This window comes from Melospiza georgiana, chromosome Z (assembly GCF_028018845.1).
Source record: "Melospiza georgiana isolate bMelGeo1 chromosome Z, bMelGeo1.pri, whole genome shotgun sequence".
In the NCBI taxonomy this organism is placed as follows: Eukaryota; Metazoa; Chordata; class Aves; order Passeriformes; family Passerellidae; genus Melospiza; species Melospiza georgiana.
In genome coordinates, this window is record NC_080465.1 from 21,289,438 (window position 1) to 21,314,462 (window position 25,025).

At 39.1% G+C, this 25,025-nt stretch overlaps 1 protein-coding gene across 2 annotated transcripts in view; it reads right to left on the bottom strand.

Annotated features, from left to right (window-relative positions):
• Positions 1-24,326, bottom strand: part of PIGG (phosphatidylinositol glycan anchor biosynthesis class G) — a 90,602-nt gene extending 66,276 nt beyond the window's left edge. For both annotated transcript variants that reach the window (XR_009115912.1, XM_058043919.1), the window contains exons 1-8: positions 24,107-24,326; positions 20,702-20,907; positions 19,488-19,697; positions 17,806-17,994; positions 16,128-16,266; positions 12,339-12,551; positions 4,176-4,393; positions 1,526-1,807 (exon numbers count right to left, since the gene is read on the bottom strand). Coding sequence is in view for 1 of the 2 variants with exons in the window: in XM_058043919.1 (XP_057899902.1) it covers positions 1,526-1,807; positions 4,176-4,393; positions 12,339-12,551; positions 16,128-16,266; positions 17,806-17,994; positions 19,488-19,697; positions 20,702-20,907; positions 24,107-24,266 (1,617 nt within the window). In the remaining variant the exon portion in view is untranslated. The remainder of the gene's footprint in view (positions 1-1,525; positions 1,808-4,175; positions 4,394-12,338; positions 12,552-16,127; positions 16,267-17,805; positions 17,995-19,487; positions 19,698-20,701; positions 20,908-24,106) is intronic.
• Positions 24,327-25,025: the final 699 nt, after the last annotated feature.

Genomic DNA, 25,025 nt, shown 5'->3' on the forward strand with positions numbered 1-25,025 from the left:
GGAACCAGATGGTCTTTTGTATCCCTTCCAACCCAGACCATTCTATCATTCTGTGATTCTTTGAGACTATCCACCTGGAGAAGAAATGTATCATCTCTTGCAATTGCTTTCCATGCTACTGAAGTGGTATGTACGTAAATTTTATGCAGGTCCACAAAATGCATCGTATTTAGATTTCTACTTTTTACTAAAATTAGAAAACCTAGTAACAAGATGAAAAACAAGTTTATCTTTCGTAGTTGTGTTTGTCATTGCACACCAAGTACATGTGAGATTTCTACAGTGAAGCATTAATACTTATTTCAAGATTATATTTTTCTTCTTTTTCTAAGGAAAAACAACCACTTAAATTATGGAAACAAAATTATAATCTGGCATAGTTTGAATAAAATATATTAGCAACCCTACTTATAAGAATTTAAATCTACACTCAGGAATTATAGCACATGTCTGCACAGACTGCAAAATAAATCTTTACTCAAGAATTCTGAATTTTCTGAATTGCAAGAAATATACCTGTTACAAAATGTTTCTTCAAGTTGGAAAGTTTGCTCTTTTCTTTGATAGAGCATGTTGTCATATCATAAAAGCAATGTACTTGCCGTATTTTGTTAGACACTAAAAAAAGGTACTAAACCCCCAAGCCTGATTCTACGAAACAGATTGATGAAGGACTGTACTGCACAGAGGCTGCACCATCAAATGGAGTACTATGAGCAGTGAAGCTATTGAACATTAGAGACCTTTGAAAAATATGACTAACAAGCAGTAGAAAAAACAGCTAGAAGCTTACTTTATGATCTGACAGACAGCTCTTAGCACACTAAGTTTCACAGTGGAAGAAAAGGCATTGCAAATTCTCTTTCCTTTGAATTACCTGTATTCTACAGAACACAAACAATAAAACTCATCAAGTAACATAGAGAAGGTAACTCCTCGCACTGAGAACACTTCATGAACTCCAAAGATTTTAACAAACTCTATTTTTAAGCTTAAAAAGTAGAAAAGACAGATTAAATTATCTCTCTCTGTTGAATTTTCAAAACTATTTAAAAAAACCCGAACATTAGTAACACCAATACAAGAAAAGGTATACTTACAGCCTTACTCTCTGTTGTATCATCACTTTTCCTTTGTTCATATTGTTGTAAAGCATTATACATCTTGTTTTAATTGCAATTGTGAAACCTAACTATGTAAAAGCACTGGATTTGTAAAATGCATAACTGTTTCCAATCTCACAAAGTCAACCATAAAATACCATACAATATTTTAAAAAAATTCTTCAAATCATGTCAAAAAAAGCACTCCTTAGATCTTCATCAGGTCAGTATCATGCCACAGCGACAACAACACATTTCAATTACAATTTTAAATAATAATACATATTCATATTACATTACAAATAAGAATTTCTTTAAGCACACGCAGAGAAAACACAATTTTAACTGACAATATTATGGAAGATAGAAGACAGTATATGAAAGATAAAACATTTTGAAACACAATTAATGCACGCTCTCACCTTCGGTGGAAGTCTGTAATTCTCTAAGACCTTTGCAACAGCAGATAAAATACCACACATGAGTGCAGAAATCAGCATCATCACTCCAACTGCTGTTAACCAGGACATACTGCAGAAATAGCACAAACTTTCCGCTGATGTGCATACAATGACATGAACAGCACACAGCATCAGACACATCAAGTAAAACAGCAGAGAGAACAGTGGAGGGGAGAGGGGCACTTCAAATTCTGCCCGCTTGCTCAAGGCTTTTGGAACACTGAGCAAAAGCAGTATCAGAACCTAGAAAAAAAAGGAGAAGTAATACTTTGAAAATTGGGCTTAGCTACAGCATACACTAAGAATTCACATAAAAAATCATGCTGCTGTCATCCATGTCACTATGCTAATATGCATACTTTGTAAAAAAAGCTATGAAGAATTATGTTGGAATTCTTTTCCCCAGTAAAATGGGAGAACCCAATATTGTCTTTTCATTTATTAAGGGCTTAAACACACAAGTTACCAAGTTTAATAAATCATCATTTGCCTCCTCACCTGTGGCAACCAATCATATGTATGACCTTCATTCCCTGTAAAAGATCTTGAACTCCCAGTATCAAAATAGCTCCTAAGCAAGCAAATTTGACCCATTGTTTGTCACCTGTAAATGCCTGAAGTTAATACACTCTGTCAAAGACAATTTATTTCCTGTATGAGAAATACATATGTATGAGATCCTGCTGAGCTAAATAGCTTCCCGAACAAGGGGAAGTTCTCATACCATCACACAAGTGTATGCTGAATTTCTAGTTTATGAATTCTCCCAGTACTTCTTTTATCTCTCCTGATCTTAGCTGAATTTATCGGTTTTACTTTCACTTTGCTCTGACCTGCACACAGATCAAGCAGAATTCCAAGTTTTCTCTTACATAACTGTGGCAGCAGAGATGATCAACACAAAGAAACTTTCTGCAACTCGTATACAAATCTTTACCAAAAAGTGGGAAATTTCAGCCACACGCTGAAATGTTTGCAAGCTGCAGAGATGGAGCTAGGACTAGACTGACCTCAATCAGCTGGTGCTAGAGCAAGATTAAAACAAATCAAAACAAAAATAACTATATCAGACCACTGTCAACCTGTAATCTTTCACTGTCACTTGTGAAGACATATGCCTAAAATTTTTCCCACACTACAGTGAGACATAGTAAAGTAGACAAAAAAAAAGCTTTGCAACAGTCTGCTGTTTCTTCATATTCTACTGCATATTTCATTTGGTTATGAAAATATGCAGTTATGGCTTAAGTCTTACATTTCAGCCCATCACTTAAAACCAAAACAGCACTCCTGGCAGGAAAATGCTGAAACTGTAGGTATCTACCAAACTAAATTTAGGTCTTTTGAACAAATGCCCTGTTATCAGTTCACGTCTCAGAGGTATTCTCCTCATCCGAAGTACAGGATAAATGGCATTTATAGCATAATGTAGTTTGAAGAGACATCTGAGTTTTTCTACTCTTATTTATTCAGTGAAGGTGGAAAATCAATATCAAGGCAAAAACATTTTGGAGAGCAAGGCAGTTTCTTTAGTGTTGCACTGGAGAAAATAAACAACTCCAGCCATTTTGCTGGAGTCTTACAGCTACGCTAAGCATACACTTCTCAACAAAAATTTCTGTGGTTAGTAGCTGCATATTTCTTTGATGAAGACTGATTGTGTATAACACCTTAGATTTGTTTTCAAGAAATAGTAAGCATCTACAACTGCAGTCCAAAAAACAAAATCTAAAGTAACATTTAACAACCTGAATGCACAGGTTCTGAAAATAAAGGAACAAAGAAAGATATGCACCTTCAGCTTTGCACTGAACTTTGTCCACCTCCAGATCTTCCATCTGTAGAGCAGGAACAGAACCTACCATCCCATCTACCTAAGGGCACTGGGCAACTCATTCGTGTGAAGTGATCAGCAGAGTGACCAACCCCACTGAGCACTCTACCAGAAAGCCATTTCAGAAGCTCTCTGTATGCAGAGAGCAGTGCATGGCAGACAAGGCACAGAACCCTGCCAGGACAAAGGAGACCCAGTACTTGAATTTTCCCCAAAACATCACTTGGAGAGATCCACTTAAAATTAAAGATTCGGTATATCTTATCTTTGTAACTACAGGAGATATGAAGAGGTAACCCTACAGCAAGTATTTATTTCAGGGCTCTAAATCTATCAGTACAAGGAACAATTCCTGGAACTGTGAGAATTTTCCATATAAGGTATTGCCTGTTTGGAGCAGCTATACTCAATATTAGATAAAGAGGAACAGCTAGGGATTTACTTGCCAGACTCTTTTTCTTTTTCCTAATGCAGTAAAGTCACTCAAAAATAGGAGGCTAACTAATATGGGAGTAATTAAAGTTGCAGCACATCTGCATATCTACTGTAACTAGATACACTAAAATGTAAGTAATTCATATCAAAAGCACTCTTGAATTATTTCAAAGGCCAGATTTTACTTTAAAAAGAGTATTGATCATGCAAGAAGAATGTCAGCCAACCCTAAGAACCCATATTCAGTAATTTTGAAGACTAGTAAGTGTATACATTACATATCCAACACCAAGATACTTTACTTTTGTGCACTTAACTTTTACACAGAAAAGATTTTCATACCTCCATGATGATCACAGTCCCCACCATCATTGAATACATGTCATATTGTGCCACTTGTCTGCTTAATGAAGAACTCAAAGTCTTGAGGGCCTCTAAGTATTGCTTCAGGACCTTCTTGCCAAGATTTAAGAGTATTTCTGAATTATTCCCCTCTAAATACAGTTTGATCCAATTACCATGGGATTTTTCTGCTATCTTAAAATGTTCATACCCAGGATCTGGAGAGAAAGAGAGATAAGAAAAGAAGAAAGAGGGTCCATGAACAAAGATTATTTGGAGAAGTGATCATATTTTTATATTTGCTTGTAAAATGTATAAAAACATATAATTGGTATGGCAGTTGAGAAGTTTTTCATGGGTACAAAATTACACTATCTTTCTGCAGCAATACCAGCTACTTGGAATAAAAGCAATTAATTCTAACCTAATAAACTGTCAAGACCTCTAACAATTGACAAACTTATTAGAATAATCATTCATTTTTACAAAATGTTTCCAGGACAAACAATTTAAATGCTTCAGATACTGGAGGGGGAAGAGAGCAATGCTGTTGACTGGAACACATTGTATAAGCGAAGCAGGAAATTATCAAATAGCTGATGTCTAGGGAAAACACCAAATGACACACGTCACATCAGCTGGTAGTACGAGTTGGATGAGTAGATGGTGAAGGTGGACTGAGAACTAAAAGAAAGGCAGAGCTCAGAGGTTTTTAATCAGCAGTGTAAAGCCTATCTAGCTGGAGGCCTGTTAGTAGCAGCATCCCCTAAGGATCAACACTGGGTCCAAAGAAGTTTAACTTATTCACCAACGACTTGGATGAAGGCACAGAGGCCTCCTGTAAGCAATTTCCCTAATGACACAAAGCTGAGGGGGTGGCCAACACCCCAGAGGGATGTGCAGCCCTTCAGAAATACCATGCCAAGCTGGAGGGACGGGAAAAGAAACATCTGAAATTCAACAGAGGCAAGAGCAGGGTAATCCTCTTGCACCCGTGGAGGAACAACCCCAGGCACCAGCACAGGCTGGGGGTGACCTGCTGGGAAACAGCTCTGTGCAGAAGCACCTGGGGGTCCTGGTGGACAAACAAGCTGTCCATGAGCCAGCAGTGTGCCCTGGGGGCCAAGGCCACTGGGACCCTGGGGTGCATTAGCGAGAGCATTGCCAGCAGGTTGAGGGAGGTGATCCTGTCCCTCTGCGCAGCCCTGGTGAGCAGAGGGACATCTGGAGTTCTGGGCTCCTCAGGACAAGAGACATGGAGCTCCTGGAGCAGGTCCAGTGGAGAGCAACAAAGATGATGAGGGACTGAAGCATCTCTTCGACAAAGAAAGGCTGAAGGAGCTGGGCCTGTTCATCCTCAAGAAGAGATGGATGAGAGGGGACTTCATCAGCGTCTGTAAGTATCTGAAAGGAGGGTGCCAAGAGGAAGGAGCCAGGTTCTTCTCCACAGTGCCCAGCAACAGGCAGGAGTCTGCTTGTTGACAAGAGGCAACAGGAGCACAGGAAGTTCTACCTAAACATGAGGAAGTACTTTTTTATACTGTGGGTGGCTGAGCACTGGAACAGGCTGCATGGAAAGTTTGCAGAGCCCTTTTCTCGAGATATGCAAAAGTTGTCTGACGCATTCCTGAGCAAGGGGCTGTAGGGGATCCTGCTCAAGCAGGGCAGTTGGAGTAAATAACCTGCAGTGATCCAGTCCTATTTTACCTAACCTGTGACTCTGCTTTTCAAATACTGATCATTTAATACAGTATGCATTCACAATACAAATTCAGTTGATAACACGTGGAAAGCAAGAGCATAATTTTCAGAACATCACAGCTCACTGGAACTTATGTTATGCATGAATATTCACATTTATCTGCATTTTTTCTGAAAAATATAAGTTTAATTTCACTTCACACTAATAGTACTTGCTGTTTCCCTGCAATTTGATTTGAGAGGTAATGATAACTTAAGTACAAAAAGTCAACTTGGAAATTTTATATAACGTGCAGTTCTTCCCTCTTTAGCTTAAAGTAGGGTGAAACATTTGCTGTACAGTTTCAGACAAGAAAGGTTAAAACAATGAGTGAAATAACTTTGCTGTCACAAAGACTTAAGTTGCAGTTCTTTTTCACTCCTTGTAGATGATCAATGTATTCTACTTGGAAAAAAAAAAAACCTTTATTTTTTAAGCCTTTTCAGCAAAAGTGCATTATTAAATCTAGAAATATTTTAAATTTTATTTCAAGTGAATGAAGTTAAATGAAGTATTTCTATTCTCAAATCACATAGTCATGAAAGAATTGTGCTTACTATTTTCATGTCTCTTACCATACAAGACATTTCATCATTTACTGTGGGCTGAATTCAAGGTGAGAATTTTAAAAGGCAGTGTTTAACTCAAAATGTGCAGTTTGTTTTCCTAAGACTTCTAGCAGACACCAAGGCGTGCTGACCCTGCTATTCAGGGGACTTGCAGGAATCTGCCAGAAAGCACAATCCAGCCAGCAACAAACACCTGTTTATCAAGATAGCTGCCAGTGCTCACGGACAATTTTATTTCCTTCCTGTAATTCCTTTAACTTCCCTGTAAAGTTTCTCATTCAGTATATTTGAAATAAGAGTTAAATATTCATACGTTTGAGGACATCCATAAAGGATCATCTAAAATGAGCTTTAATCAAACTGAGATTTGACATGACACTTTTTCATTATACAGAAGACTGAAATGAGTTCATATTTTGAAACACAAATAAATTCTCTCCACATCCTCTGCTCCCTTTTCATGCTTCTTGACTAGTCTCCCTCTTCAGCCCCTTCAGCATTTTTATTTCATTCTCATCTATTCCTTTCCATGCTAACTGCCCACCAAAACTATGGTGTCCCTGCTATGAAAGATGACTTTTAGCCAAACTCTCATGAATGAATTATTTAAAGATCTTTCAGACAGGAATAGAAGACCATGTTTGCCAAATTTGATTGGAGAACTCCAGTTATATTGGTTAAGTGGCACATTTATATGCAGAAGGCATAAAATAATATGGGTCATGGGCATTAAGTTGTTGGAGACGCATTTTGGTAACAGGCAGGTAATAGGACTCTCATACAAGATACTTCTAAAACAAGTCAAAATTGAAGCAAAATCCAAAGAAAGCTTGCCCAGCTGCATTTTTCACAAAGCACTGGCAATGTTTTACTTGCATATTATTACATTAGCAATTTCTGCTTCAGCCTCACTACCATCTTATCACAACCAGATGGATAAGCTTTGCAAGCATGTCTGACAATAATTTCACTTAGTTCCAGTCACAGGCAACAATAATTTAAAAAGAGTTATATGAAAGAATGAATAATGTAAAAGTGACTTCTCCAGTTTCAACATATACAGGTCCCAGTAAAAGTCAAATTATTTTAATCTACCACCAGTTCAGGATCAGTCCCAAATTGAAAAGCTTGCACTCACTTTAATAACACCAGCCAACTTGCTCTCCAGAATGGCTCTTCATTCCACTGTAAAATGTCTTTCAAAGAAGAGGTCCTAATTTATCATTCAACTACATGTTCAGAAGTTCAGAACATAAGGGAAGCATTGCTAGATACCTAGGACTGCCTATCTTACACTGAGGTATGAACTTGCTCAAAAACCCAAAGTGTGTTTTTAGATAATTCTTCTTTCAGCTTTTTAATTTTTGCTAGCTATTTTTATTCTCCTTTTTCAGACTTTTTCTTTAGCTGCATGTATCCACACCTATCAAAAGAAAATCTCATGCCTCACATCACAATTTATTAGCATATTTCAAAAATATATGTTTTAAATAATAAAGCCTTTAGTCAACCTCCAAGTTTCTCCTGCAAAATTTCATTTACTTGATGATATGTTTAAGTGTGAGGATTCTTTTGAACCTCAATAAAGCAAAGCCCAAGTCCCATTAAATGTTGTGCAACATTTTTGTTTGAAAATGCATGTTTATGCGAACAAACATGGGGGGGGGGAGTTACTCACCTACCTTCTTTCTGCTCTTTATTTATTTTAACTGATATATTTAAAACATACTTGAAGATTAAATTTTTGTGTACTGTTACAGTTTGCTCTTAACATTGGAGCAGTTGAATTCAAGGAAATCCATGGCTTCCTTATGAAACAGCTTGTTAAAATCATTCTGCCTTCCCATCTGACAGCAATTCAACTCAACTGACAGCTGACTTCATATCACTGTGTTAAGAAGGAAACCAATATTCCACCAAAAATGAATGTACATTTTATGATGTAGCTTAAAATGGGTGAGTCTTTTCCTGACTCAGTCATCATCCTCATGGTCCCAACAGCTGGTGCTCTAATCTCTGTGCTGTAAATTACAGCACTGGACAGGACTTCAAGAGTCAAAAATATTTTTTTTTTAAAGCAGCAAGGCTTATGCTATCCTTGCAAGTGTAGGCATTTCTCTTAGCATTGAAACAGAAATGTTTTGATCCACTAGTTGTTACTAGAGGAGAATCTGCACTGGAAAGCTTGAAACTGCAGCGGCAGTTTCAATATGAGTGATGTCCAGCTGAATCCAACTATCTTTTGGGGTTTCTTTTACTCCAAAAAACCTGGCAGAAGACCTTGCCTGTGGAATTCAGAATTTATACAGCTCAGGAGTTGTCAGCACAACTCTGCTGAGTGCTCAGATGTTCCATAAATACAGATTAAAAGGCTCTGAGTAGGGTGAGTTAAAGAAGATTGCTCTGAACCTGTGTCCCATCAGGTTTTGAATGTTTACTGGTATGAAGCCTCCACAACCTCTCTTGCCAACTCATTCCAGTGTTTGACAAACCTTACCTAAAAAGGTTTCCTCCAAATTTTTTGTGAGGACCACCAATTAGACCCTGGTCCCATCTTGTTTATTGCCTCCCATCATATATTACCTACATTGACAAGACCCCTCCTAAACAGTCCTAGCACCCTCAGCCCCTCCTCATATGACAGACATTCCAATCCCTTCATCACCTTCATGACCACACACTACACTTACTACGTTACATCCACTAAATTATGGTACTGAGAAGCCCAGCACCAGACCCAAGACTCCTGATGCCCGCTCACCACAGCTGATAGAAGAGGCAGGACTGACCAGCTGATGATTGTCCTCCTAATGCCACCTTGGATGCCTCCTATTGCCCTTCCTTCTACAAGGGTGTTCTGCTGCCTGATATTCAACTTGGGATCCCCAGTCATCCCATGGTGCTTCTTCCAGCTGTCTCCAGTCAGCCAAAACCCAATCTGCTACGATACATTGGGATTACTTCTTCCCAGCTGTAGGATTTAGCATTTCCCTTTGCTGAACCTTAAGAGGTTCCTGTCAGCCCATTTCTCCAGGCTGCCAAAGTGCTTCTGAGTGGCAGGAGACCCACCTATTGCATCAAGCACTTCTCCCAGATTTCTGTTGTGTCCTTCCTTTGTTGAGATGCCACTTTGTACCACTGGCCAGATCATTGATGAAGATGTTGAATAGTTCTGGCTTGAGTCAAGCCCTGTGGTTGATCACAATAGCCTTCAGGGGGACTTTGTGCTGCTGATCACATTCACACGAAGCCAGCAGGTGAGCCACTTTTCAGTCCATCTCACTGTCCAGCTATCTAGCCTGAAATGCAATGGGATGGCTGAAGCATCACATGAGCACCGTGGATGGTGAAAGTAAGACCTCCTCTAGTTGTCTGAAAAGCTGCAATCCTTACAACAAAAGCTACAATTCCTTACAATCCAACTGTCTGCCCTAGATGCCCATAAAATATTGCCCATGTTGGTCTGTGCACTAATTCTGACCCAGAAGTTCTCTACTATTTCATCATCCCCTCCCAGGAATAGCTACATGCCTGTCACCACTTTCTCACATTAAGATAAATTTTCCCTCCTCACATTCCCAACTTACAATCTTAGAATTGTAGAATTGTTCAGGCTGGAAGTTGCTTTTAAGATTATCTCATTCATTGCCAGCACTGTTAATGGAGACATCTTTTGCTACATCACCACTCCTTATTGGCTTCCAATTAGACATTAAGCCACCGACTTTACACACATGCAGCCAATTTCTTATTCATGACACAGTCCATTTGTCAAACCATATCACTCTAACAACAGCAGCATGAATGTTTAGGGATGCCTTACCAAAGGCCTTACAAAAGTCTAAGTAGATGACACATCTTTTGTCCATTGATGCATTTACTCCATCATACAAGGACACTAAATTAGCCAGGCTCAATGTTCCCATGGCAAAGTAGTATCAATAATTTCCAACAACCTTTCTGTCTTCCACATGTTTTAATGTCTTTCAGGAAGATCTGTTTTGTGATCTTAACAAGTACAGAGGCAAGGCTGACTGGTTAAGCAGTTCCCAGAAGCCTTCTTTTTACCTTTTTTAAAGAGCAGGCAACCTTCTTGAACATGAATCAGACTACTGAATATAGTAACTTCTCTGCAAGGTAACCTCCCACTAGGGGAATCCAGAGAGATGTCCATGTTTCTGTAGTGGGATAGTGGGATGGCTTTTATCTCCACTTAAAGGCTATGCAAAACAAATGGCCATCCATGCAGCTCTTGAGTTACATATGTACGTCACTGAGTTAGTGATATTGTATTTAGTGCTTCTAGGCCTGAAGTATCCACATCAATCAAACACTAAAGAAACAGAACATACTGTTTCCCTGCCAGTCTTAACTGAACAGACCAAAGCCTTGCACATCTAAGAAAAACAAGACCCCTCTAAGAAGTCAACAGAAACAGGAGAAATTGACATTAAGATTCTATAAAAAAAGCTTAATTTGCACCATGTTATTGAGACTTTCCATTACTGAAAGGAGAGAAAGTCATTGTGGGTGCTTTGCCACCCAAACTCTTTCCAGTATGGTAGCACCTCTAATTAGTTTGCAGTCACAAGCAAGCACCATAAAAATTTCTCACATTTTTATCCTCAGCAACTTTGACTTTCATGTTTCAGATGAAAGCTACAAGTTGAAATTAAATTGTTCCCAGACAAGAATAAAATGAAGATATAAACAAGAAGCTGGTAGAAACTCCAGTCTGTTTCATCAGTGTTTGCAGAAATACTGTCAGATGAGAGTTTTGTGCTGGCACTTTCAGCAACACAGTCATATCCTGAAACCCCTCAACAGGGCAAGTTCCTCACTTGACACAACTGGGTTAAGTGAAGAAATTTGTGCAGAAGAAAAATGTCAGAAGACAAGGAGCATGGGTCCTGCTATAGGCATGTTGTTGCTACAAGCAGAATTCGTTCTGTTGAGATTCCTGGACAAGATTTAATTATGATTTGAAGCTGTGATGTTGAAAGATAATTGATTCTTGACCTAGAACAATCATTTTGCTAAAATCTACGTTGGTATCCACTTTAATTATTCCTAGCAATACAACAGCTCTGCATTCTCATCTAGTTATTTTAATAATTCAACAGATTACAAATCAACTGACAAGCTTCAGAATCACTTTAAGACAACATCTTCTAATGTCAGTGGTAAAATATTCTCCTTCACCCTCTGACTCATTTTTTTTAACAAAATTATCATATTAACTTCATTATTTATACTGCAATTTGTATCATGCTTCCTAATGAAATACAACATTTTGCTAGGTTTGGTTTATTTTTTCTACTTGTTTTTTATTCTTTCCTCCAAATAAACACACACACACACGCATTTTTAATAAGCAGTTCTCTAGGTTCTCATTTCAAGTAAATACATAAAAATGAAATAAAAAGATAACTTACCCTAAATTATCTCCCAGCTTTACGTGAAGCATCTTTTTATTTAAACTAGAAAATTCAGTCCATTGTGTTAATTCTCCAAATAGCTCAGAGTCAGTGCCCTATATAGAACACCTCACAAAGAGCAGTTATGAAACCACTGAGATTTAACTACACAGGCAGTTTTACTTTAATCTTACTCCATCTTTATTTTTGCTCTTTTGCCAACTAGGAATATTAGTAGTCATTTAAAAAATTGTATTCAGAAGCAGTATAAAGTAGGTTGCAGTAAAGATTGAATTCAGTACAACTATTCTGAATCCTGCTCTCAAAAGAATAGCTAACTTGCAGTGCAATGCCATACTATTGAATTTAAAAGTCCAAACTGTTTTATAAACAATCTCCTTTTAGTATATCTGTAACATCTTTTTAGCTAATTTACCTTTTTCAAATGCAGGCGTATTCTCTTGCAGCAATCTGCTAAGCTGGAACCCATTCAAGTGCACAAAACGTAGCTGTTCTCTCATTGTCTTGCCTCCAACAACTGGCAATATAAGGTTCCCAACACTGTTTCTTGAAATTGGTAGGCCAAGACCTATTGCCAGTGTGCTAGCTAAATCTGTTTGCTGCACATGCTCAGGCTGGGCTGGAGGAGCTGGAATGACCAAAAAAAAAAGAGAAAGAAAAAGAGAGAGGAAAAGAAGTGTTTCAATAACAAGCCCATTCTATTTCTCCAGAGACAGCTGGCACCTTTTTAGATTCAAAATTGTTTCACCGGTGTTAGATCAGCTATTTTAAGTGGTCTACAGAGAGCTGACTGATCTTTCTCAGCTGCCATCCTCTGCTGCTGTAAATCCAATATTTATTAAATTCTTAGCCAGTGCCACTCTTTAATGCTAATAACTACTGTAAACATAAAATAAATGTTATACAAGTAGAAGTAAGAAAACAGATGGTCCAGGACGTCATCTTAATATCAAATTGCAGCCTACATCCTAAGAGGGTTTCATAAGTTTTACATTAGAAAGAATAGAAAACACGACGGTAGGTCAATTTAATATATGAACAAAGAATGAGAACCTAAAATAATACTGACAGCATTCCAGAAGCATCTTGATATAAGGACAACAGCTCAAGATTTAATTAATATCAGGTTGCTAGGAAAATAGAGTTAGACATCAGGTAAAGAATGTTGAGGCTCCAAATCCATGGCTACCTGCAGGAAAACCTAGTGATTTTTTAAGGGTCCTGTGTAAGATTCCATTAACTTACTGCAGTTATCAGGATTAGCCTTCAGTCCCACAGAAATCTACAGACATGAATGATTTTATGAACATAATGAACCTTCTGTTTGTTTTGCCAGCTGTTTCTTTTCATGCTAAGCTAGTTAGGTAACAGTGGTTTTCTCTATGCTTTTATTTCATCCTCTTTGTAACTTCAAGCATTGAGTGTTTTAACTTAAATGCAGTATAGAAAGAATTCTATATAGTCTTTATTCCTCTCAAGGCTGCTTTTAAGAGCATTAAAATTTGACTCATTTCTCATCGAGCTCTGATTAATCCCGTACTTGTACAGAATGCCATCTATAATCCGTAAAGCCTCTTTGCATGAATGCCTGTATGTCAGCAGTTTTCAGATTTTATCTTTAAAGGCAAATTCTTAACTGGTAAAAAAAAAGCCAAACTACCCAAACACATTTAGCCAATCATGGGTGACACATCTCTGTAGAAGGCTATACAAGTAATACTCTGACAGCATACTAAATGTAAAAAGCCCACAGGATTACTATTTTGAGGTCTACCAAATTAACCACAGTACATTTTGTTTACAGTAGGATCATAAGGAGCAGTCGCTAGAATCCTGATTACTGTACCAATGAAAAGTAAACTGCTGGATATTTACAAAGGCATTAGAAATCACAAATGCTATCCCAAAAGACAGGTAAATAGATACATTTCACTGAATTGTAAGAACTGCTCATTCAGGTTAAACCTCACAGAAACTAATTCCAATGAACAGGAGACTGCATTTACAGAAGCTATACTCTTGTGGCCTGGCTGTCAACACATGCTAGTGAAATTGATAAAATAAAAATTTAGCCAAGAGTTTTGATCCACTCTTGACTTTGTTTTGTTTACAGACCTGAGAAGAGGTCAAGGACTCCTCAAGCAGTGCTTTCTACTGCAGCTGGATAGCAACTTTACAGGACAATCTACCTCCACCGTGCTGCAGGAACTTCCAGCAAGATAAATAAATCAAGTTTCTGCACACAGGTTTTAGAAGAAAAGAAATCACATGGAAATGAATAAGTGGCAGAATGAAAGGCAGAAGGGAGTATTATTTTGAGGAAAATATTCACTCCTGGTATAATTGCATTCTACGTATCCACTCAGTCAAGAAGTTTGTTTAAGCACAACTTTACAAAGTAGACTAAAGATTCTCTACCACCCTATTTCTTTATTGCCTCTTGCCTTTAACTGTCTGGTTTTTGGTTTTTGTCATTACCTACAAGTAGAAAATCAGCTTTAGAACCATGTGAACTCACATCAGTTATATAAAATTAAGCAGCCTGTACAGTAAACAAACTCACAGTCCATATTCTATCTTTAAGACTTAGCAATCAATAGTTATGTTATCAGTGCCATCACCTCTCACCCTTTCACAAGGGTCAGATCAATTTATTGTTAAAAAATAATCAAATAATCCTACTTCCAATAGTCTCTAGTATCCCAAGGGCTTTCTTCCTCCTTCTGGGGGACTCTGTGTGAGAAATTTTCATTCTTCTATCCTAGCTGCCTGAGAGAGAAGAATAGAGGCCAAAGAAATATTCTGGCCATGAAAGACACAGTTTCAACCTACTTCAAATAGGATTTTGGATATACACCTATTTATTTACCATTAGCTCAATATTCTGACAACACATCTCATTAGCGCTCAACATTTGGATAGGACAGTGCTGTAAAAGATTATCATCTCAGAAATACACAATTCTCTCACTGGTTACAAAGCTTCATTCATGATTCACTGAGATAGAGATGCTAACTTTAGTTGAAACCAGCGTTTTAGACCACACAGAATGGGCTTCCCAAATAACTGTAAAACAAACCAAAGCACTTTTCAAAAAGAATTCTAGCATAATATAAATTAAGAGTTGCCAGTGTGTTCTTGTCCTGGTTTCAATTGAGACAGAGTTAATTTTGTTCCTAGTATCTGATACAGGGGCTGTGTTTTGGATTCAGTATGAGAATAATGTTGATACCACACTGATGTTTTAGCTGTTGGTAAGAAGGGTTTATGCTAAATCAATAACTTTTAATGTCCTGTGCTCTGCCAGCGAGCAAGAGAAGCTGGGAGGGAACACAGTTAGAGCAGCTGACCTGAACTGCTTTAAGGAATAGTCCAAGCCATAGCACATCATAGCCAGTATACAAGCTGGAGGGAGTTGACTGGGGGCTGTGGATTGTTGCTTGAAGTGGGCTGGGCACCAATCAGCAGGTGGTGAGCAACTGCATTGTGCATCACATGTTTCTCTTGGGTTTTATTCCTCTTTCTCCCCTCTTTCCCTTACAATAATAACTACTATAATCTACACATAATTATTATTGCTATTCTTGTTACAGCTATATACAGTAGTAGTGTTCCCACCCTATTAGAGTACACTATGCACTGGTATCTACTGGAGCCTTACACCAAGTACCATGCAGCCACTCACTCACACCCCACATCCTGGTGGGGAGGAGAAAGACAAGGTAAACCTCATGGGTCGAGACTAGAACAGTTTAATAATTGAAACAAAATTAAATATTATACCAATAATAGTAATGAAAAGAAGACGGGGGAAGAATAAAACCCAAGAGAAACAAGTGATTCACAATAAAATTTGTCACCCCCTGCTGACCAATGTCCAGTCTATCCCCAAGCAGTGACTGGGAGCCCCAGTTTATATACTAGGAATGATGTTCCATGGCATGAAATATCCCTTTGGCCAGTTCAGGTCAGATGTCCTTGCTATGCTCCTTAATGGCTCCCCTTGCACCTGCTCAATGGCAGAGCATGGCAAACAGGAAAGTCCTTGATTCAGAGTAAACACCAAAACACCAGTCTGTTATCAACATTATTCTCATACTGAATCCAGAAAACAGTCCTGTACAAGCCACTAAGTGGAAAATTAACTCCATTCCATCTGAAACTAAGACAGTTCTAAAAAACGTCATGCGTCTTTGATCCTTACCACTTCTCTTCCCAAAAGCAGAGCTGATAAACAGAAGGGGTGTGTGCACTTCTCCTTCTGAAGAACCACCATGACTGCCTGTTTCAGACATTCCATGATCCCCACAAACAACTAACAAATTGGGAAGAGAAGCTTCCTCCTGCAAATCACAGAAAAAAATCTACGTTACCATACAAACACAATTCATTTATATTCATTTCACTATCTTCATCATTTTCAAACATGAATATGTCTCAAAATTAACTTCAGTTTTGAAACTTGCTCACCCTGGGACAGATAATAAGAGATCACTGCAATTAAGTGTAACTCAGTAATAGTAATTTTTGAAAGTTAAGGCATATTCATATCTAACATGTTTGCCAGTATCTTAGCAAAAAAAAAAAAAGGCACAAAAAACCTTTTTTAAAAAACCTTGAATTTATAGAGTTACAAGAAACTCTCTGGAAGATTAAATAAAGGCTATCACCATGAGAAGAAAATCAAGCATCCCAGAAGAGCATCATTAACACAGAAATAATCCCTCTCTTCATTCCCTCAGCTTCACCAAGTTTTAATATAAATGCCAAATTACTAATATTGTGAATACTAACATAATATTAATTCAATATTAAAAAATAATCCTGTTTCTAATGGTTGATAGTTTCCCAAGGGCTTTAGGGATGGAAATCTGACTGATTTGGGATTTAAATCTAACAGTCAATGAAGACTAATTGATAATGATTGTTGAAGAATGATGTTGAACGAGGTGTATGTTTCTGAATAAAGAGAAACAGAAACTTAAGTGAGGCCTGTCCAAGAATTTTGAGCTAACAAATCAAAGCGGCAGAAAATTAACAGTCATTCGACAACAAAGTACTTTTGTATCATCTCTAGTTATCACCAGTACACATGCTATCCAAAAAATAAAGTACTTTTACTATGTCTGTATTCTAAAACAGAGATAAAGGCTTGAATATAAACGGCAAAAGCAAAGATACTAAAAAACAGAAAACTGTAACATTCCTGGAACTTCCACACACAGGATTTAACCTTTTTTTCATGTTATAGTACCCACTTAACTAAAAATATTATTAAAATTTCATGATCAGCTATTCTGAATTGCAGTAACCAAAAACAAACAATAAAAAGAGCTTCAGACCACCTGGAACTAGGACTTGGTATTTCAGTATCCAGACTGCTTAGGTAAGTGACAACTAGTATTTACAAATCTAAAAACAGATTCAGATGTGCTACATTTACCATAAAAAAATGCAGATTAAGACCATCACTTCCATTTGAATTTATCAGCTATCTAAGAATTACGTATGCCTTCTAATTCTGGACATCAGAGCCATTAGCTACACATGCCCATTCCTCCTTCTGCAGAATTTCATTACTTGAAAGCACATCAACAACCATTTTAATTCACAAGTGATGAGAGAACTTTGGCAGGCATTCCTCTCCTCTTCCTGCACATCAAGGGGATGTTATTTCTCACACTGCCCAGAAGATGCTGTTAGCAGATGTTACTAAGGTCAGCCACCAAATCCTTACAAATACTACACTGGGAAATAGCCCAGGAAAGCAAAGAACAGAACACACGCTTTAGTCTATGAATAAAGAAGCTAACAACAACAACCAGCAAGCATTTTAATGTCAGTGTACAACTAACAGACACTGACCCCAGAAGCTGTATTACCTTTGAAATAAGGGAAATATGAATCTTCTTCAGTATGTTATCCATTTCACGAAGTTTTGGTCCCACTAATGGGCTGTTTGGCCCAGTCATATGACCAATATGGTCCAACCCCAGATAGTGTAGTATTAGGAGATCCCAGTCTTCTCTCTTTAGCACTCTATCCAAATGCCTGGTAACATTATCATCAACCTCAAAGAAAAGGAAAACAACTATAAGGTAAAAAAAAACCTTCCCTCTTTTAAAAAGCACAAAAAAATTAACCATATACTACCCATGAAAATTCCATAGAAGTTGATGAGCTTACATGGGCAATGTTAACAAGAAAAAAATTGATTAGTTCAATGTCAAGCACTCAAATATATTTGTCTAACAAAATAGATTCTTCACCCCATTTAATCTTTTCTGGTAAGGACACACCAGGTTACGTGCAGACAACGCAATCTGATTGCAAAGCTTCCATAGAAACTTTTAAAAACTGTCCCAACAACTTTTCAGTCACTTTCACCCTGCACATTCCAGATAATCACTTTACATGTGATACATCATATCACAAGTACAAACAAAATCTCAGTTTAATGATGGGAAGCTTGGGGGTACAACAAACCCTAATTTCTCAGCTCCATTTTTGTTAGTGTGCAAACACAAGAAGGTGGAACTTGCTATGAGTAAAATAACTGACAACATAGTGAGAAAGAAAAACTGAAAAGTACTATTCAAACTAAGTCAACTAACTTAACTTTTCCTGCTCTGATTGACAATACATTTTTAGTTGCATGTATTCTCTTCAGTTATTAAAAATCCCTACAATATTTCCCATGTGATACTACTTTGTTGAGTCTGTATAAAACTACCAAAAGAACTGCAAAAAGCTGTGTTTAATAAACTACATTGACATCTTAAGGACTGCATAAAGAGTTTGAGAGCCACATAACCACAAATCTAGTAGAACACTGGTACTTTTTACTCCAGGTAGAAGCTTTTGCAACTCTCAACCATATAAACAATTAAACATGTCTTCCAATTCACATTAGACCTTTTTAACTTTCTTAAATAATAAAATACTTCAGTCAGTAGCAGCAGGTCAATGACTTGAGGTTTTAAAAATTATAAAGGTTCAAAAATGAAGTAAATTTGTCAAAGCATTTACTCTCTAATGTGCCCGGAGTAAAAATTATCAGCATTTGTTTCACTTACTTTCTATGCTCCTTCTTTTACAACATAAAGAAACACTGCTCCCATTGCAGTTACAAAAGTGATGCAATACTATAAAAGTACACCTTTAAGACATCAAGTTAATATATTAATGGACATCTTAAAGATTGCACTAATTAAAAATATCTGATAGCAAAATGAAAATGTGGTTAGCAGTATTTTTAAACAAAGCAACTAGTCTAACTTCCAACCAGAACAAGTTTTGTGAAAAAACGCCATGCTTAGTTAAATTATAGAGTGATAAATTGATGATTACTGTATCATCCCAACATGTTTTACAGCAGATGCATGAGGGATTCAAATGCTTAGCTTTACAGCACCCACACCAAAATGACATAGAAATTCAATTTCTATTTAATTGCCAGGTGCATATCTCAGAACAAGGGCAGCTTTATTCACTCATTCTCAAAAACTGACACTGTCTGTTTGTACTCACTTCATTTAACTTGAGATCATACAAAACCTCTCACCTCTGTGAAGTCTGACACAAAAAATGATGTTGTTCCATCATATTCCACAAAGTGCTTTGGGAACAATTTGACCCAAGTATCATCACCATAAAATATGATTCTTTTCCCAGCTGTTTTTGCCTGCCATATCAGATTGTCATCCAAGAGAGCTGGAGAATTGAGGTTCACAACAACATCGATGAAACCAGGTATGCTACCTGTCATCAAAGCCTAATGAAAGAAGAAAAGAGACACATTAAACAGGAAACTTCCAGAGCTCAGAAGACAGTAGCTATGGGAGGAAGGAATAAGCCAGATGGTAGACAAATCACATTTTTGGGAAGGAAATATGACAAAGTAAAAGAACACAAGCTGTCTTGCCACATAACCTCATCTGCCACAACATAGTGCTAGTTTATGTATGTGATTACTGCTTTACAGAAAGTAAAAATATTACTGTCTCAATTAATGGACAGAAAAAAGACTTTCAGTCTTTTCATCAAACAAACAGTTGATGTTTGCTGGTCATTAAACCATCAAAAGACAATTTAGGTGTAAGTAAACTGACTCAACATTAACAACAACAGTACCTTCAAAACACTAAGTAAGAAACTTCTATAAGAAGCACTGAAGTGCACTTATAAAGAGTTACCAGACTGTCTCTCCTTGACTCTCCTGCTAGTTAGCCTACCACTGATCACTGCCTCGGCCTTTTCAGTGCAGAGGTGCTACTCAGATCTACCACTGATAAGCCTGGAAGATATAGTATTTTGATGACACCAACACAATTCATCTTTTATTTATCTGGAACTTGGCAGAATTTCCTTTTTAAGCTCTTCAGAAACATCCCTATGACAAAAAAATTTTATACTTAACTGGATTTTCTCTCAGAAGTTACAAGAACACAGAGAAATACAATAAAAATGTTTCTAGATAAATACAATAAAAATGTTTCTGGAAAAATGGACAACTAAGAGTCTACTGCCTTCCCATGATTACAAATAAAAAGGCTACATCGATCACTTAAGCCTGGACTAGGGTCTTACTTGTCCTTAACCTCTTGCCCATGGCAAATCAGGAGTCTATCACGTGCACTACTACAGCACAGAGACATTCAGCCATAGATTGCACTAACACCACACACATGTCCTTTATGCCAACTCCAAGCATATGAAACACCTCATACTTCAAAAGCTTCTCCAATGAAATGACAGAAAAAAAATCACTACAGTTACCTTAATTCGAGGCATAGTCACAGTGGGTGGCTTGGCTTCAGCAATGAAACTGTAGGAAGTCCCTTTTTCAACAACTTGAGTAGTATACGGCATGAACTGTTTACCTTTGGGTCCAAACACAAAATCATCTCTCAAAGCATCTATCAGCACAATGACAACCTTTTTGAAAAGCGGTGGAGGAATCTTGGTCCAGTTAGAAACCATTCCTAAGCAAGAAAAACAGGGCATATAAAAGTCACCAAAAAATTTCACCAAAGACGAGACAGAAGTTAAAGGACAACTTGGCCATATAAATGAGTGCTTTCAACTTCTTTATTAATTCTACACCCAGAAACAAGAAGCTGCACACAGCAAACCTGAGAAGTAATGTGAAGAAGAGTTTTCAAGCCATCCAGCACAGGAATAACACAACAACTCCAATATTACCTTTAGGAAGTAAAATACGATGTGAAAGGAATGTGTGACATGAAATTGAGAAAACTAAGGAAAAGCTTTGTAATGGAGAGCATTCAAAGTAACAGCTGCTACCTTCTCTCTTTTTACTTCAGTAAAGCTGAACTAATTGTATCTGACAGACAACTTCTGTTACAAAAAAGACATAGCATTCACCAGTGCTAATACCCAGTTTTTCACAACACAACCTAAACAACACCTCTGCATGAAATTTCACTGTAAGATAACAGGAAGATTACAAAGAAAGAGACAATTTCACTGAAACTTGAATCAAACAGATTTATGCACATTCACTCCCTTCAAGGTAGAAGACTGTATGACAGGCTACTTCAGTGACGGCAGCTGCAGGGCCAAAATCCAATTCCAGAATTCCCTGAACATACAGGTGGGTACAGAAAAATGCTGCTGTGCATCAAGCAGTAGGCAACATCATGCCTTCAATGCCACCTCTTTCTCTTGCATGGATTTAATTCTGGACACAGCAACTCTTCATCTGCATTGAACTTGGTCCACATGGCGACGTTCAGGTCTTACAGCAACATTTTTGCTCCAACCTCTACACGTCTCATTTCTCTATCAGGAAAAAACACAGAAGGGCAAAATGGAAGCAGAATGTATCCTACCCACAGGCCTCTACCCAGACACCATCGTGATGAATTGACCACTCTGTAAATGTGTTATATAAAGTCAGGGGTTTTACAGTCCTTCAGAGTAAAGGTTTTTTCTGCAAAATGGCTGACAGTTTGGACAGATTGCAGATAATGGTGTGTCTAACACAGCAACATCAAAAACAACCTCAGAAATTTTATTTTGGGGTTACAGAGAGAAGCATCAACCAACTGACATTCACAGACTAGTTACTGCTAGTGATTCTTCCAGATCAGGAAATAGAGGAGGAGGAGGACACAGCAGGGAGAAGAAGGAAATCTCAACAACAACAAAATGCTGACTGCAAGCAATCCTAATTAAACTGCTAATTTGGGTTTTTTTCAGGACTTGAATTATCAACTTATCAGGCAGCATGCTTTGGCTCTCTATGAAAAACAAGAAGGCATCACCAGATGTCCTGTTAGTTACATCTTTTCCCTATCCACTGCTTAGTGAAAGAGAGCTTGCTGGACACCAAAAATGTTCAGATCACAGACACATATGCCCTACTCCTAAATTCCTCCTGCAGTGTGATTTATCAGAAAGCCAAAGTGTTGAGAAGTTCAAATGAATTTGGAGTCATTTACAAGCCATATGAAAATACTTACTGTAAGACAGCTAAAGCAACACAGTGTCCAAGTCTTGCCATGCAGCATGCCTATTTATCTCTGCCAGGGTTACTCAGAAAACAGTTACTCTAAATGAACCTAAACTCTGTGAAGAAAACCACAGGTTCTCTACCAAGAACTTATTACAATAATGTGCTGCAAGCATTCAGCATCAAGCCTTCTTACAGCTACGACAGGATGCACTCAACAGCAGTCAGGACTCACAAAGTGAAACATTCAGGAATTAAAGAAGCACTGGAGAAATATTGTTTTCTGAATAGGTCTAAAGTAGGTTGAAAGCCTTCTGCACAATGGTTTAGTAAGCAATACCCTGCCTTTAGACAATATCATCCAGACATCACTCTGCAAGCATACTGTAACCAAGTACTACACAAAGTAAGCATTTTTCTACTGTCACTCCATTTTTGCCTACTACACCTAGACTTGCTCGTGACATGCCTAAATTTAAACTGCTTGTAGAGCCCTGTGGCACACATTTCCACTCTTCAACACAAACCAGTCTTTCCAAAACTAAATTGTCTGACATCTCCTTCCCACCCAAACAGTCTCCTTCTACATTAAGTCTTCTGCTAATAATCACATGTGAATGCAATATTTCACTCACAGCAGCCTTTCAAATATCTGCGATAGTCTTGGTAAACTCCAGCTAAAAATCAACCTGCCTTTCGGCAGAAACCGCTCAGGCTGTTACCACACTAGATTCTTTGTGTTCCTGCTTAACCAATACCAGCACACCACACTCTAAACCACACAACCTTCTGTTCTCTCCACTGTGTCTTGCAGTAAATAAGCCTGTCCCTACAGGCATAACGTCACACACTTCAGAAGAATTAACAGTAAATATCAAGCAGCTAAAGACCCAGTTTGGAAGTTACAGTCCTGCTCCAAAAAGTTAACCATAACCTGGTGTTCCAATCAAGAACTTCGTATAAGCAAAATACAACTCGATCTAGCTGCCAAGTGAAACTGAAGTTTCACCCCACAAGCTCCAAACTGGTGAAAAACAGTCCCTCAAGTACACAGTCCTCTTCACATTACTTTAATACAATTTGTGACTGAACATATGAGACAACTACTTTTTTAGCACATCTTCTATAGGCTCCTTAAAAAGATTTTTGAAAATTCTGCTTTCACAAATTCAGCTCTGGAACAGTGTACGACCTGTAAAGACAGCGATCTCACAGAAACAGTGATGGATGGCAACACTGTACATATTGCAACCTGCATTACCACAGTTGCTCTGTCACTACTGAGGTGTTAAAAGTCTCACTGAGGTGGCTTTAAGACACTCACATACCACAGAAACATCAATGAACAATGACTCTCGGGCACAACACAGCCAGCGAATGATCACAGGAAAAGCGTGGGGCGTTTTAGCTGAGGCGGCATCATTAAATGCAAACAAGGTGCCATTGAACAGGCCCGGCTATCACGGCTCCATCAGAGTCAGGGAGAGGGAAACAAAACGACAGGAAAACACACCTTTCAAGAAAGTGACAGCTGACGCTTGAGGCTTTTCGACTGCGAGTAAGTACACCTGCCTGTGATCCATAACTACGTGAAAACCAGTTAAGTTCTAAACTATTCGGGAAACTGGTCTGGAAACACGAGGGTGCTACAGAAAGATGTTCCGCGACCCCGCGCGACGGGCGCGCCCGGCAGCTGCTCGCGTTACCTGGGCCGGGCGGGGCCGGCTCGGCGGGAGGGTCCGCGCGGGCCTCTCTGCGGGGTACGGACCTGACGGGCACCGGGAAGAAGCCGCGGAGGAACAGCGCGACGCCCAAGGCCTGCACGAGGAGGCAGGAGGAGGCGAACACCCCGGAGCGCAGCCGCATCCTGGTTCGGCACCAGCTACAGCGGCACCGACCTGACCCGACCCGGCACGGCCGGCACTACACCGGCTCTCCGGGGCGGCACCTGCGGCGCGCCCGCCCCGCCCGCCTGGCCCCGCCTCCGGCCCGCCGCCGGCCAACCAGCGACCAGCGCGCGCTTCCGCCAAGCCTCGCTATTGGCCAGCGGCCCGGCAGCCCCTCCGCGAGCGCGTAACAGCAACACCGAACCGGAAGTACAGCCCCTCGTTCCGCCTCCACAGCCCGCCTCACGGACCCGCGTCCCGCCTCCGGACCCGCCTGCGGAGCCGCCTCCTGGATCCTTGTTGCGCCTCTGCAATTCGCCTCCGGGGCTCGCGTCCCATTGCGCTTTCAGTCTCTGCGTTCCTGCCGCCGCTTGCCCCTCCCGCATCCCGGTCGCGCGTCCCACACCTGCGACCCAACTCCACAATGTACCCCGCGTCCCGACCCCGCGTTCCCCGGCGGGAGCGGAAAGCAGGTTTGAGGAATTGCTGCAGCTAAGAGTGCTTGGCAGGGCAGGAAGGAGTCCTGGACTGTGGCTGCTGTGGGTGTTTGCAAGCAGAATCTTTCGCCGCGCAAACACACACCTCTTGATAAAACTGGATAGTGGTATCTCTTAATCTTTCCGTTGGAATGGAAATGGACCATGGTAGGCAGATCATATCAGAAGATGAGGGGAAGTAAGTTTTAAACTTACATTTTCTGAAAAAGGAAACCAAATCTATGCAAAGTGAAGCAGAGTTT